This window comes from Pyxicephalus adspersus, chromosome 2 (assembly GCF_032062135.1).
Source record: "Pyxicephalus adspersus chromosome 2, UCB_Pads_2.0, whole genome shotgun sequence".
NCBI lineage: Eukaryota > Metazoa > Chordata > Amphibia > Anura > Pyxicephalidae > Pyxicephalus > Pyxicephalus adspersus.
Genome location: NC_092859.1, coordinates 157,528,872 through 157,541,743, shown reverse-complemented (window position 1 = coordinate 157,541,743; position 12,872 = coordinate 157,528,872). Strand labels below are relative to the sequence as shown.

Below are 12,872 nucleotides of genomic sequence, written 5' to 3'. Positions count from 1 at the left end.
CAATAACTGTGTACTGTAGTCTTCTTCATGGGTAAATAAGGCATCCCCCTGAAAATAAGCCCTAGAGCATATTTTGTCCTTCAAAAAAAAATAAGACAGTGTCTTATCATCGGGGAAACAGGGTAGCATTGCATGCTGTTATTAAGTCTATGATCTACCAGAACCCCCATGTCCTTTTCCATTTCCGACTCGCCCAAATGTATTCTCCATAGACAGTATGAAGCATGCATGTTGTTAGCTCCCAAGTGCATAACTTTACATTTATCTGTATTAAATGTCATTTGCAACTTGGCTGCCCAATCACACAGTACATCCAGGTCTGCTTGTAGATTATAGACATCCTGTATGGATGACTATGACTATGTGTACTCTGGCACCCGTCATTTGAAAAAAGTATGAACAACCAATGCCATGATGTGCAGTTCAGACAAAGGTCCTTTTTATGGCCAGCAGATGTGGTCAAAAAAATCACATTTTTATGATTTATTATTTCCAAATGGATAAAATTTAAAAGCAACCAATGCTGAAGAAAACCCCCTATACTGGAGATCAAGTACTGTGAATGTTATTGAGACTTGAACCAACCCAATGAAGAGTTTGTCATACAGATTTTAGGTTCATGGTGGTGAAGATTTGCTTTAGATTTCTGTGCACTGTTATGATCATGTTCTCATTCACTGAGGCGTATTGCAGTGGACACCCCATTCAAGTCAATGCAGTAAACAATGGGTCATGCTGTTTTTGGCACTGTGGGTTGAGGTATTGGTGATTTGCTGCACCAATATGACAAAACCACCAAGCCTCAAAATGTCTGGAACAGAATAATTTGGAGCAATGTGACCAAAATCAAAATCTATGGTGATAACCATGAATGATGTGTTTACAGAGGGGTCAACAAGGTCTACAAAGAAAAGAACAAGAGCCATACAGGTAATATATGTAAAACTGATGGAAATGTATATATATATATAATCACATAGGGTCCTATTTTTTACACAGGGATGGATTCCCACCAGAAATGTTTCAGGGAATGACATTCCCTGGTGAAGAATCAGTTACTGCCATTGAAACACATAGCCTTACAAGATTCTCCACCAGGAATGTTTCAGGGTATGTCAGATTCACTGCTTTATAAATAAACCCCTTAATATGCAAAGTTTAGTTTATTGTAGCGATAACTGAGACTCGGTGAATCAGGCCATTAGTAAGGAATGAACAAAGTATATATGAAGCTGTTTCTTATTTTATATTTGTAGATTTCTGATGCAGCTAAAATCTACCTACCACTGATTATCAAATTATGTGCAGTTGATTGGGATTTGTAAAACAATGTCAGCGTAATGGGTGAAATTGGGGTTAATATTTAATCAATAGAATTTATTATCTGATTTTTGAACATTGATTGGTCCAAAATAGGAAGTCAGTAATGACACAAGGGAAATCATCTTCATTGTCTCTCCTACCTATAGGCACAGACCTACAAAGTCCAAATCCTAACAAAGCCCTATTAAACATTTCCAGTAAAGAATTTCAAAGACCATCAATCGATGGTGGGATTGGTGCTTCCAGCTGAGAAGACAATGCTGGGAGTGGTTGTATTTGTGGGATGGGTAGGTTTTACAGTTAGGTCCATAAATATTTGGACAGAGCCAACTTTTTTCTAAGTTTGGTTCTGTACATTATCACAATTAATGTTAAATGAAACAACTCTAAAGCAGTTGAACTGCAAACTTTCAGCTTTAATTAAGTGGATGGAATGAAAAGATTGCATACAAATGTGAGGCTCTAAAGCCTTTTTTCACAAACACAAGAGATAAAGGAATGAATTAAGTGTGGAAAGGTAGGGGGACAGGTGATTGTAGGGAATTAACTGTCGGTGGAGATGGTATAGGGGAAGAAATAGGGGGAGGAAGCAGAATTGGGAGGCGTAGTGGAGTAGCATTGAAGAAGCCACCCGTTAAGTGTTTGGGAGATCATGTTGAGCTCAGAGGGGTCATCAGTGAGCAGTGTTGGTGATATTGTGGTTTCCTGTGATGTCCCTTGAATATGTAATAAAAAGGAGAAATCTTTTAAATGATGGTGGGTGGAGATTGGGATTGGAGGGCTGCAAGGGTGGTTTGTCTTCGAGCCTGTGTTGTGCAGTTGAGGGCCACAAGTTAAGGTGATGCAGACCATAAGAGATTCTGGGATTGGGCCAGAAAGAACCAACTCTATGGAGATCATTCTGGTGGAGTTTTAGTGGACAATGTGGACATGGTTGATAAGTTATTATTATAAAGTATGGTGCTCCAATGCTTTATGGATGTTTTTAAGATAATAACAATTGATGGTTAATAAATAAAGTGGCCAGTATGGCCATTTATACCCATAATCGGTGTCTGTCCTAATTATGGGTTGAAGGTAGAGGGGATTTTGAATGATCAAAGGGGTTGGTAAATGGTGGACCTCTAAGCTACCTGAATCATGAATGTGTGAACCAGAGACAGTTTTAATTGTTGCTTATTACACATAGATAATTACCAAAGCTGAGGCTGATTTGTACTCACCGAGATTTGGGGGCAAGAAGCTGTTCCGATTTGATGGTCAGGAAGATGCTAGGGATGAGGAGGATGGTGCACCAACCAAGGCAGAACCAGAAGCCATTCTAGAACAAACAGAAGACTTTTTAGAATGTCCATATGGTAATGGATTATCAAGTATATTTGTGTGAGCTGCCATTACTATGAGTGTTTCCATGACTTCCTCCAGCTAATGTCCAATGCATAAGCCGATCCTTGACCTCGTGACCTTGACCTCGTGACCTTGAGCCGATCTTGTGCTCAAACAAACCATCAGTAATCAATCAGTTCAAAGTCCCAATACGCTGCACTTTAAGATTCTGCCTTTCCCACCGTTTTTACCAGGTAGAAATAGAACTGGATCATTCATACATTCAATACAACTTGAGTATATTCTGTATTTAGTAGACATGTCCTATTTTTCCACAAATTGGAATTGGAACAATTAGAACCCCCCAAAAAATCAGTTGATTGCTGAGTTTCAAAGTGAAATTCTGTGTACTTGTAATTAGTAAAGTAAGCAATAGATCTGGTGCAAGTATGCAGCAAGAAAATTGTGCCCGCAGTTCCTAGGTGGCTCCTAGTGGCTGGTATCTGGTGGCTGCTCCACCGACTATATTACTGATTCTTAAAGAACCAGCAGCTGCACATTTTACCACGGCCGGTACTGAACAGCTCATTACTGCTCTATTTATTCTCTATGGGCAGCTGTATGAGCTTATCAGCGTGCTACTGCTCTCTTCACTGTCCAATCACAAGCTATTGAAGGGACAAGACCTGCAAGTGTACCTCCTACAGATAACAATCAAATCTTTTGCCTGCTAGACAGGGCTATGTAGTGTGACAAAGCTGTGCAAACATCAGAACCGGATAGAGAGATGTACAAATGAAATGGCAAGCTAACCTTTTTATGGCAAGTTACTAATTTGCCTGGACTTCAGTTCACTTTAAACAGTTACTTTTTGTAAAGTGTACACATAGGAGCACTTCTACATTCTGCTAGAATTGTTATATTTTAATAAACCCACTTAGATAATTTCTTGGCACTCTACTTACCCAGGGGTGGGCCACATTATCACAGACAATCACACGGGCATTGTCAAGTGTTGCAGGCACCGAGCGGCAGGAGGCAATGTCCTGTGTAATCTGCAACACAAAATGTACACGCTCTGACTGGCAGGAACAAATCACATTAATTGTGCTTGATAAAGTAAAAGTCAGATGAGCAAGGAGAGCAACGGCCCTTGGGGCCCCTCATGGATGGCTATGCAGAATACAACAACTTCTGTACACATCGCACAGCACAGAGGTTCCTTGAGCAAAGAGCCGTTTGTACCTCTCAGGTAAGATGAAGTGATACCAATCATCTGTAAGGGTGACATTCTTCCCACTGGCTGACAATGTAAGAGGAGTTCTTCCTACTGACCACCATTATAGGAGGGGGCCCTGAAGACCTGAAAGTTATTTCAAGGTTTTCCCCATGTTAAAAAGTTTGGGAAAATTTATTGTTTTTTTTTCTAATGTGATAATATTAAAGGAGATCACATTAAGAATTAATTAGGTGCAGCAAGCACACAAACAAAGTATCTATTATTAAAATTTGTTCTCACTATGAAAATGTTTATTTATGTAGACAATATGTGCTTTGTCAGCTACTGCCTATAGGAACACTGTCTCATGATTCTTCGGAATTAGGTATAATGGATGTGGGTGGTTACATTAGTATTCTCTATACAAAGAAATGGCCTTGAAATCCTTCCTAGAGTGATGGGCAGTAACAATTGCTTCTCTGAGTTCATAGCTGATGTCTTTCCTCCTTGGCATTGTGTTAACACACACCTGAATGCTCCAGACTAGCAAACGGCCTCTGTCTTTTACCGGGATGGTCACACTTCCTGTTGATCAATTAATCAATGCATTTCATGAGCAGCACCAGACTGATACTTACCCTCTTCATGCCAAAGGAAGTGGTGGGGGGATTTTTATTTTACACACTAGTTCTGCATTTTAACTTAGTTGTTGTTAAATAAATGGTGTAATATGGTATTTGTTGTTGTTCATAATAACTGAGATTTTTTTTTTATTGTAGTAATATTAGGAAGAACCGGTTTTACCTGTTACACAGCTGGAAATTGCCGAACTTCAATGAGCAATACAGAGAATGAGGGACACGCCCTGAGCGCAGAATTAATGTATCACTTACTAGTGATAAACAGTAAATTAATGATTGGGAAACATTACACGTGGCCTCTGCTTCTCCTAATTATGAATTAGCAGAGCTATATTTACAGATGACGGGCTTCTCATTATATACTAATAACCGGCAACCAGTGCCTGTTGTTATATTGTAGAAACTAAATAAAAATATTGCAACAACTATAAGGAAAGAAAGAGAAAAGGTGGGCTTTTTTGAAGGCATGGAGAAGGTGATTATATATAAAATCAATATAAATTTTACATCAAAATAAATCAAAATAAATAAAACAATGTAACAGAATAGCATAATCATTCCAACGCGTTTCGCCCAGATGGGCTTCCACGGAAGGAGACCCCGTTTCTTGATTCATGACCTATATGCAAGTCTGTGATTTTCTCTATCACCAAATATATTGTGGATGGTATACTTTATTATGCTATTCTGTTACATTGTTTTATTACTATTTTTAAGATTTTTGTACTCTAATAAAAAATTATATTGCTTTTATATATAATCACCTCCTCCGTGCCATCAAAAAAGCCTACCTTTTCTCTTTCTTTACTTATAGTCCAACTGTTGGACCAAAAAGGCTTTGGCCCCTTAAACCACGTAATTGGGACAATGCAAACACAGTAAAAAATTGATGCTCGATTAGCTATATAAAAAATACTAATACTTTAGTGCAACAACTAAAATAAATATATTCAAAAATTAAAATGCAAATAAAATGAAAATTGAACAATTCTAAATATGTTTCTTGCTTGTAATTCTGTATCAAGCACATTGATTAGCTTTCTTTAATGGTTCCTGGTGGGAGTATATTGGGCAACCTGTGGACAACCCAGCAAGAAAAATGGGCAAATGTAAGGATCCAAGCAACTCAAGGGCCAAATTGTGATGGTGACACAACTAGTTAGGCGTATCTGCAAAATGACAGATCTTGTGGAGTGGTATGGAGTGGTCGGTAATTACCAAAGGTTGTCTAGGACAGGACAACTGGTGAAGTGGCAACCTGGTCATGGCAACCAAGGTTTTTTAACGTGTGGTGGTGGTGGCAGACAATTTGGTGTGCTCCACAGAAGTGCTACAAATTTCTGAAAAACATAATGCTAGCTTTGAAGAAAGGTGTCAGGACACACCGTGCATTGCAGCTTGCTGTGCATGGGACCCTGTGTCTGCAGACCATTTATAGTGCCCATGCTGATGAGAATTGGACATTGGAGCAATGGAAGAAGATGGCTTGGTCTGATAAAATATTTTTATTTTAGATGTGGATGCACAGGTGTGTTATTTACCTGTTAAAGAGATGGAATAAGAATATCATATGGGAAATAGGTAGGTCGGAGGACCTTCAGGTCATAAGACACCTTCAGGGGTCTTACAAATTCAAGGCCTCTATGATTCAGAACAGCTTTGCTGGCAAATAGGTGGGCACACATGACATTAGGAAGGCACTTTTAATGATCTAGCTGATCAATATATCAACATCTACTGACTGGCCCTACATATAGACAATAAAGTTACTTAGGGCCCATTCACACTAGGCATCGTGTTCTTAAACCTTGTTAACGTCTTGATTTAGAAAAGCTTTAAATGTTTTAATTGATCAGTGATACAAAAGAAATTTGCCAATATATCCAGTTTATATATGTATATATGTTTTGGATGCAGTGGTGGGGTTTTTACTTCTGTCTGTGCCCCTGCTAGGAAAATTTACCCTCTCTGATTTTCAAAAATAATATCCAAAAGTGAGGGTAAATCCAAAATTTGTATAGAAAGGGTTTTACTCCTCCTCACTATCTGAATGTGTTTATATGTTGAGCCACAAGACGCGGAAATCCAAAATGCTAAGCTGCCATCTGGAGAATACTGGATGAAGAAAGAGTGGGTCGCATCTAAATGGGCACAAGATGGGACTGGACAGAAAGCTTGAGGTCACCAAATCAAAACCAGGAGTATAGCTAATTCCTTTCCTATTTCTCCATACCAAACCTGAAGGAAATTGATAGAATAGTAATATCTCTCTTTCACATAATACAATTGTTTTCTACTTACTGTTATTTTCACCCAGTCAATGTATTGGGAAAAGTATCCTATAGATTGATTGAGAAGACATTTGCTCTCCTAGAGAAAAAACAAGAAATAAGTTACTTATGTTTTACAAGATCAGATACCTAAAGGATCAGAAGAACCTTAAACTGAATATTTGGTTTGTAGTTAAATGGAAGTGTGTTCAATCACCAGATGACTCTTTATACCTCGTGCCTAATCCAAGGTAGGATATTTTCCCCTGGGGATCCTAGCTCCGTCTCACTGCAAGCAAATTATGATCATGTAATGTCTTTGGAAGTCCAGCCGGAACAAGGATATCACAATGCCTGACATAAGGATGAGTAAAATATGGCATGCTATCTTATGACCAGGGTTGAAGAGTAACTGCGTTCCATGGAGAAGGTTCTCCAAGAAGCGAGACCTGAGTTAAGGGAAGCTAACATGGGATTTTGTACCAGCAGCTGTCTACCTTAAAGGATGCAATTAAAACAACTTGTTTAGTGAGTTCTGCATAATATATAGCAGTATTTTTCCACTATTTTAACATGAGGGAACTCTTTAACGAACTTTCAGGTCTTCAGGGAATCCCTGCAATAATTAACCTCTATCAATCCTAGGAGGAACTTTAGGGTCCCACAGAACCCTGGTTGAGAAAAGCTGGTATTTAGTGACCAGTTATGCTTTCTTGATCTTAGAAATGAAGATTACACCATGGAAAACATGAGCACTGCTTCTGTTTAACTTACATTTCTCAGCATCTCTACAAATCCTTCCACCAAAGGTCCAGTCAGAAAGTTGATGTCTTGGACTGTACGTTGAATACCATCCTGAAGTTACAAAGGTATTTATTAGGGGAATTGCATTGCAGTTTTGAATGTGAATGACAAATACAGACATGATATACTTCTAACCTTGTCAGTTTTATCAATGGAAAGAAGAGAATTGCTCCAGTTTCAATGGAATAAATAAATGTATATAGGCTAAAGCACCTGTAACCCAAGGGTGGTTGTGCCTAACTAATGGAAATATATCCCAGGTTTTGGGTTACGTAACTATGACTCTATGATAATACAAGAAATCTGTATATTGCATTGAAAACAATATTACACGCTAAAGGAGTCTGAGAAATAGAGACAGTTGTAAAATCTTTCAATCCTCAAATACCTCCCAGCCATTAATTTTTTATAACCACAGCAATAACTGAGTTGTATTAACTACTGTCTAATTAAAATCCTCAACAATACCTGAAATGACACATTGGGGCATATGGCCCATTGTGTGGAGCATTTCAACTCCTTACCAAGGTCATCTGTCTACCTCATCTATCTTTAGGCATGAAGTATTAAAGACAACAACCCCATTCAATATTTGTAAGATATGTGGCCAAAAGTGTGGGTAACCTTTCAAAAAAGTGACCTCAGGCTCTGTAAAAACATGGTTTGACAAGTATGGTGTTGAGGAATTTTCAGGCCCTACATGGAGCCCAACCTGAATGCTAACAATTGTCTAATAGGATGAATTGCCAATTGCAAGCTAAGTACCTAACCTCACAAATGCTTATTTGGCTTAAAAGACACTGGGTATTTCTTTTCCAAAAAAAAATCCTGTAAAAAGCTGTGGAGTGGAGGCTGTAGATTAATAACTTTGGTTTTGGAAAAGGATGTCAAATAGGCTCATATGGGTTGAATGTAAAAAAAAAAAAAATATATATATATATATGTTTGTAAAAGAGCAAAATTTAGGCAATGCCAACAACTTACTTTAAGTTCAGGTACTTGAGAGGCCACCGTGGAGAGACTGTTATTCAACTTCCGCTGTAAAAATCAAAAATATTCATCTATGCACATTTGGTACAGATTATTTAGATATATGTATGGCAATATTTTATAATTCCTGCTGATTTTATAGCCATCATCTTTGTGGTGCAGTACATAAGTAATAAATTAATAACAGAGAGGTGATAAACAACATAAATGTCACAGTGACAAATATAGACCATGTCTAAAGAATTAGTACAAAGAACAATAGAGGGAGAACCCTGAGATTTGGTTTGCTTCATCCAAAAAATTTCCCATATAGGTATATCCTCCTTTCTCTGTGTATAGATATTTTGGGAGTGGCTCCAGAGTTAAATAAGTGGTTGTATATAGACCTTTTTTCCAATGGTTCTTTACTGTGTAATGTTCTTTGTTAACCATCTGTGTATCATATTATGTTTGTTGTTTATACTGGTATCCATATATAGGTACATAGTAGGTTGAAAAAAGACATAAATCCATCAAGTTCAACCACTAGGGAAAAAAACAAATGCCACATATAGAACCCTATGGACATAGTTGGTCCAGAGGAAGGCAAAAAAAACCCAGATACATTTTACTTCAACAGGGGAAAAAAATCCTTCCTGATTCCATGAGGCAATAGGATGTTCCCTGGATCAGCAGCCACTGTTCTCTTTATTTTAATGCTTTAATCCCCAGTTATATTCTGTGCTTCTAGAAATCATCCAGCTTTTTCTTAAAGCAATCTATAATAGTTGCTGAAACTACTTCCTGAGGGAGCCAATTCCACATTTTCACAGACCTTACAGTGAAGAATCCCTTCCTTATCCGGAGCTTAAACTTCTTTTCCTCCAGATGCAAAGAGCGCCCCCTTGGGCTTTGTAACGACCTTAAAGTGAATATTTGGGAAGAGAGTTCTCTATATGGACCGTTTATATATTTATACAGGGTGATCATATCCCCCTTATACGTAAATAAAAAACATATCAATGTTTTATATAAACATTTTTGGGTTGGGATTTTAATTCCTCATGGCCGTAAGCACATCACAACCTGGCATTGAAAAAGGGGCTTTTCATTAATTCTCTTGTTAGAACAGACAAACAACTTCTGCTACCTCCTTAAGGGACTACGTCTTTTACAAATGGGTCCTTTAAGGACTAAAATGTCAGTGTTACATGGGGGGTTTACTAAGATGAGAAGTGGCAGAATTACGACAGGTGGATTGCTACAGAGAGACATTTTCAGAAATGCAGCATAGCTTTATGTCTTGCATGCATCTTTGAAACATAGGGTTTGCATTGGCATTTATGGTGCTTCAAAACAGAGGATAAAATCTCAAAAATTGTAACCACATGATAACAGACTAGGAGGTCTTTTTATAAAGAGTGGAATATGACATTGACCAGACACTCTAAGGTGGAAAATCTTCCAGGACTTTTTATTTAGCAATGAATGAATGATTGGTGAATGAGGATTTCACTGCCTTATAGAGAGGCCTATTATGGAAACCAACAGAAAAGAATACAATGAATCTGCATTTATAAGTGAGGGAGTTTTTAAATGTCTATTTTCCTTTTTTTCTGTTTGGCATTTACAGATCATGTCAGTATATAAACTCTTTGTTTTGACTTCTAAGCTTCCCGTAAATCTTTCATCTGCAGCACCTTTGAGGTTTGGCATGGCTTTGTTTTTTTTGTTTTTTGTCTACAAAAGAGAAGTTAATCCTCTAATTTCATTGTTTCGGAAAAGAGGATTCACTACAGAAAAGGCTCTTAACCCAGCCCTACTCAAATTGACTTCAGTTACTGTTTAATTCGATCAATTTGTTTGATATAAATGCCATTATTTAAAAATCAACTGATTTCACTATCATACACTGGGCCTTTATTTTTAATAAAGTTCCCCAAGACAGGAGAAGGTAAACTATCATGGGTGAGCTTCAGGGATCCAGCAGACCTGAAATGAATCTGGCCCAGGATAGAAAACGTTTGGCAAATATTAGCAAATGTGTCACGGTTAGGGAGTCTGAGCCTCTAGGGGGTGCTATGGCTTTCACAAAAGTGGTGTGGGCCCTGAGAAGGGCCAAGGCACAGAGTCTAAGCGGCAACTAGGTCTTCTCCAGAGCCTCTGGTGGTAAGGATGTTGCGCTGCTGGTTACTGCCAGGTTACGGTCCTTGGCCACACCAGGGTAGGCAGGAGGATACACGGTACCAAATAACTAGGCGGGAGATTGTCTAGGAATGGCTGGGCCCGAGGCAGGCAGAAAGCAAGAGAGGTCAGGTCTCAAGCCAGGGGTCAAATACCTGGGATCCAGGAAATAGACAACAGTGACACAGGGGCCACGGGAGGCACAGGTCACACATGGATATCCACAGAGAGGAACACTGGAACAGCACAAAGGAATAGGCTAGGAAACAAGAGACTGGGCAACAAGGAGTTAACAGAGGAGCTGGATAGGGGAAACACTGAATCAACCAACAGATGTATAGGAAATGCTCAGCAGAGCTAGGGGCCTCTGCTCTAGTGGAGACACGTTGCACGAACACAGTGTGCTGCGTCTGAGCTAGCTAAATAGCCAAGGGCGATTAAGAGGATATTTACTGACTGGCCGACGGGAGGAGCTATTCTAATTAAACCAGAGAGAGCATTCCGGCCCGGGCTCAGAACTGCCCTTATGCGCAGGAGAGAGAAGCCAAAATTTCCCATTCCAGGTTTGCTGGATCACCCATGATAGTCTATCTTCTCCAGAACTTTAATCAATCAGGCCCACTGTAATCAATCAATAGTTCAAATGGAGTAAAGCAACGAAATGGATAAACAGATCCCCAACATCTGTCAGATACATATATACTTCAATGGAAATTTTCAAACATGACCAATCAAAGTTTTGTTTTTACCATTCTACTTTCAATATCAATCACATTTAATTCAGAAATTCAATCATTTCCTCTTAAAACAATCAAATGGGAAAGCCCTATGCCAATCTATATTCCATGGTGCTAAACTAAAATATCTGATTGGGGTGTTTGTTGTAAATCTTAGTTCAGTGGACTATTGGGATATCCTTTAGTAGGTTGATTTATTTCAATCTTAAGCAAAATACAAATGAGATAATTTATGTGCAAAATGAGTGCTCATCAATGACATTTCAACCCATCAATGAGAGAGATCAACCCATGATGTGGCAACAACACGATCCTTCTCAGGGTTTGGCAATCCTGCAGATGTGATTGATAAAGATAACACTTCTTCTGGCCATGCATGGTCTGCTGTGTGCAAAACATGGTCTAATGACATCTGTACAGATAGAGGATGACAAGTAATCACCATACTGAATCCATCAGGATGGATTGTTCATTTCACTTGAGTGAAATCATCTTTTTACATTGTTGGAATATTTTAAACAAATGATTGTCTAACGGTATGTGATTATTGGTTTGTATTCAATGACAATTATTTAGTGTGTTGAATCATCTTTGTTAGATCTAGGACTGTGGAATGTTAAATTCCAAGAACAAGAGATCATGGAGTATCCAATTAAATTCCTGCTGGATCTTTTCTACAGTAGATTAGAAGACAAGAACTGTGATGGGCTGTGGGCTACAGACAGACCCTTATTTTACTCTAAACCAGGGGTGTCAAACTCAAATCCACAGAGGGCCAAAATTAAAAACTTGGACAAAGTCGAGGGCCAAACTTGAAAGTTTATTGAAAAAATTGAGGAACTTTTCCCTTCTCACCTTTTAATATGGAAACAAATAGGTTTTGCTTAACATTCATCAATCCAGAACAAGCCAATATTAGAGAAATAGCACCACTGCTACAATTTCCTGCGTCTATAAAACAGTCCAATGCAGGGCCACACATAGGCAGAGAGGCCGCTGGTCTATAGAAGGGAGTGATGCAGGCAATTGTAGTAGCGGCACTATTTCAATGCAGTGGAGGGCCAGCTGCAATTCATATTTAGAAATCCTTTGAGGGGAGGCAAAAAAATTCTTTTAGGGGGCCAAATTTGGCCCTCGGGCCAGAGTTTGACACCCCTGCACTAAACCATCACTGATCAAAAAGTTGTTCAAGAAAACTTTAACTATACCATTGGGTAGGTATCTTCTAATAACATCAAGTATTATTATAGACAGCAAAAATGGTTGAATTGTGTATTTCAGGTGAGTTACAGATTCTCTAGAGCAGCCATTTTCAACCATTGTTTCAGAACCTCTGGCTCCTCCAGACATTGCCAAGGGTTCCTCGAACTTTGGATGATACCCTTTTAAAGATTGGGGC

General features: G+C 38.7%; 1 protein-coding gene across 1 annotated transcript in view; it reads right to left on the bottom strand.

The window, feature by feature from the left end:
• PROM2 (prominin 2) overlaps window positions 1–12,872 on the bottom strand; it is a 36,383-nt gene that overhangs the window by 6,254 nt on the left and 17,257 nt on the right. The window contains exons 13-17 of the mRNA XM_072399146.1: window positions 8,568–8,621; window positions 7,554–7,634; window positions 6,811–6,879; window positions 3,615–3,704; window positions 2,547–2,644 (exon numbers count right to left, since the gene is read on the bottom strand). Of these exons, the coding sequence (XP_072255247.1) occupies window positions 2,547–2,644; window positions 3,615–3,704; window positions 6,811–6,879; window positions 7,554–7,634; window positions 8,568–8,621 (392 nt within the window). The remainder of the gene's footprint in view (window positions 1–2,546; window positions 2,645–3,614; window positions 3,705–6,810; window positions 6,880–7,553; window positions 7,635–8,567; window positions 8,622–12,872) is intronic.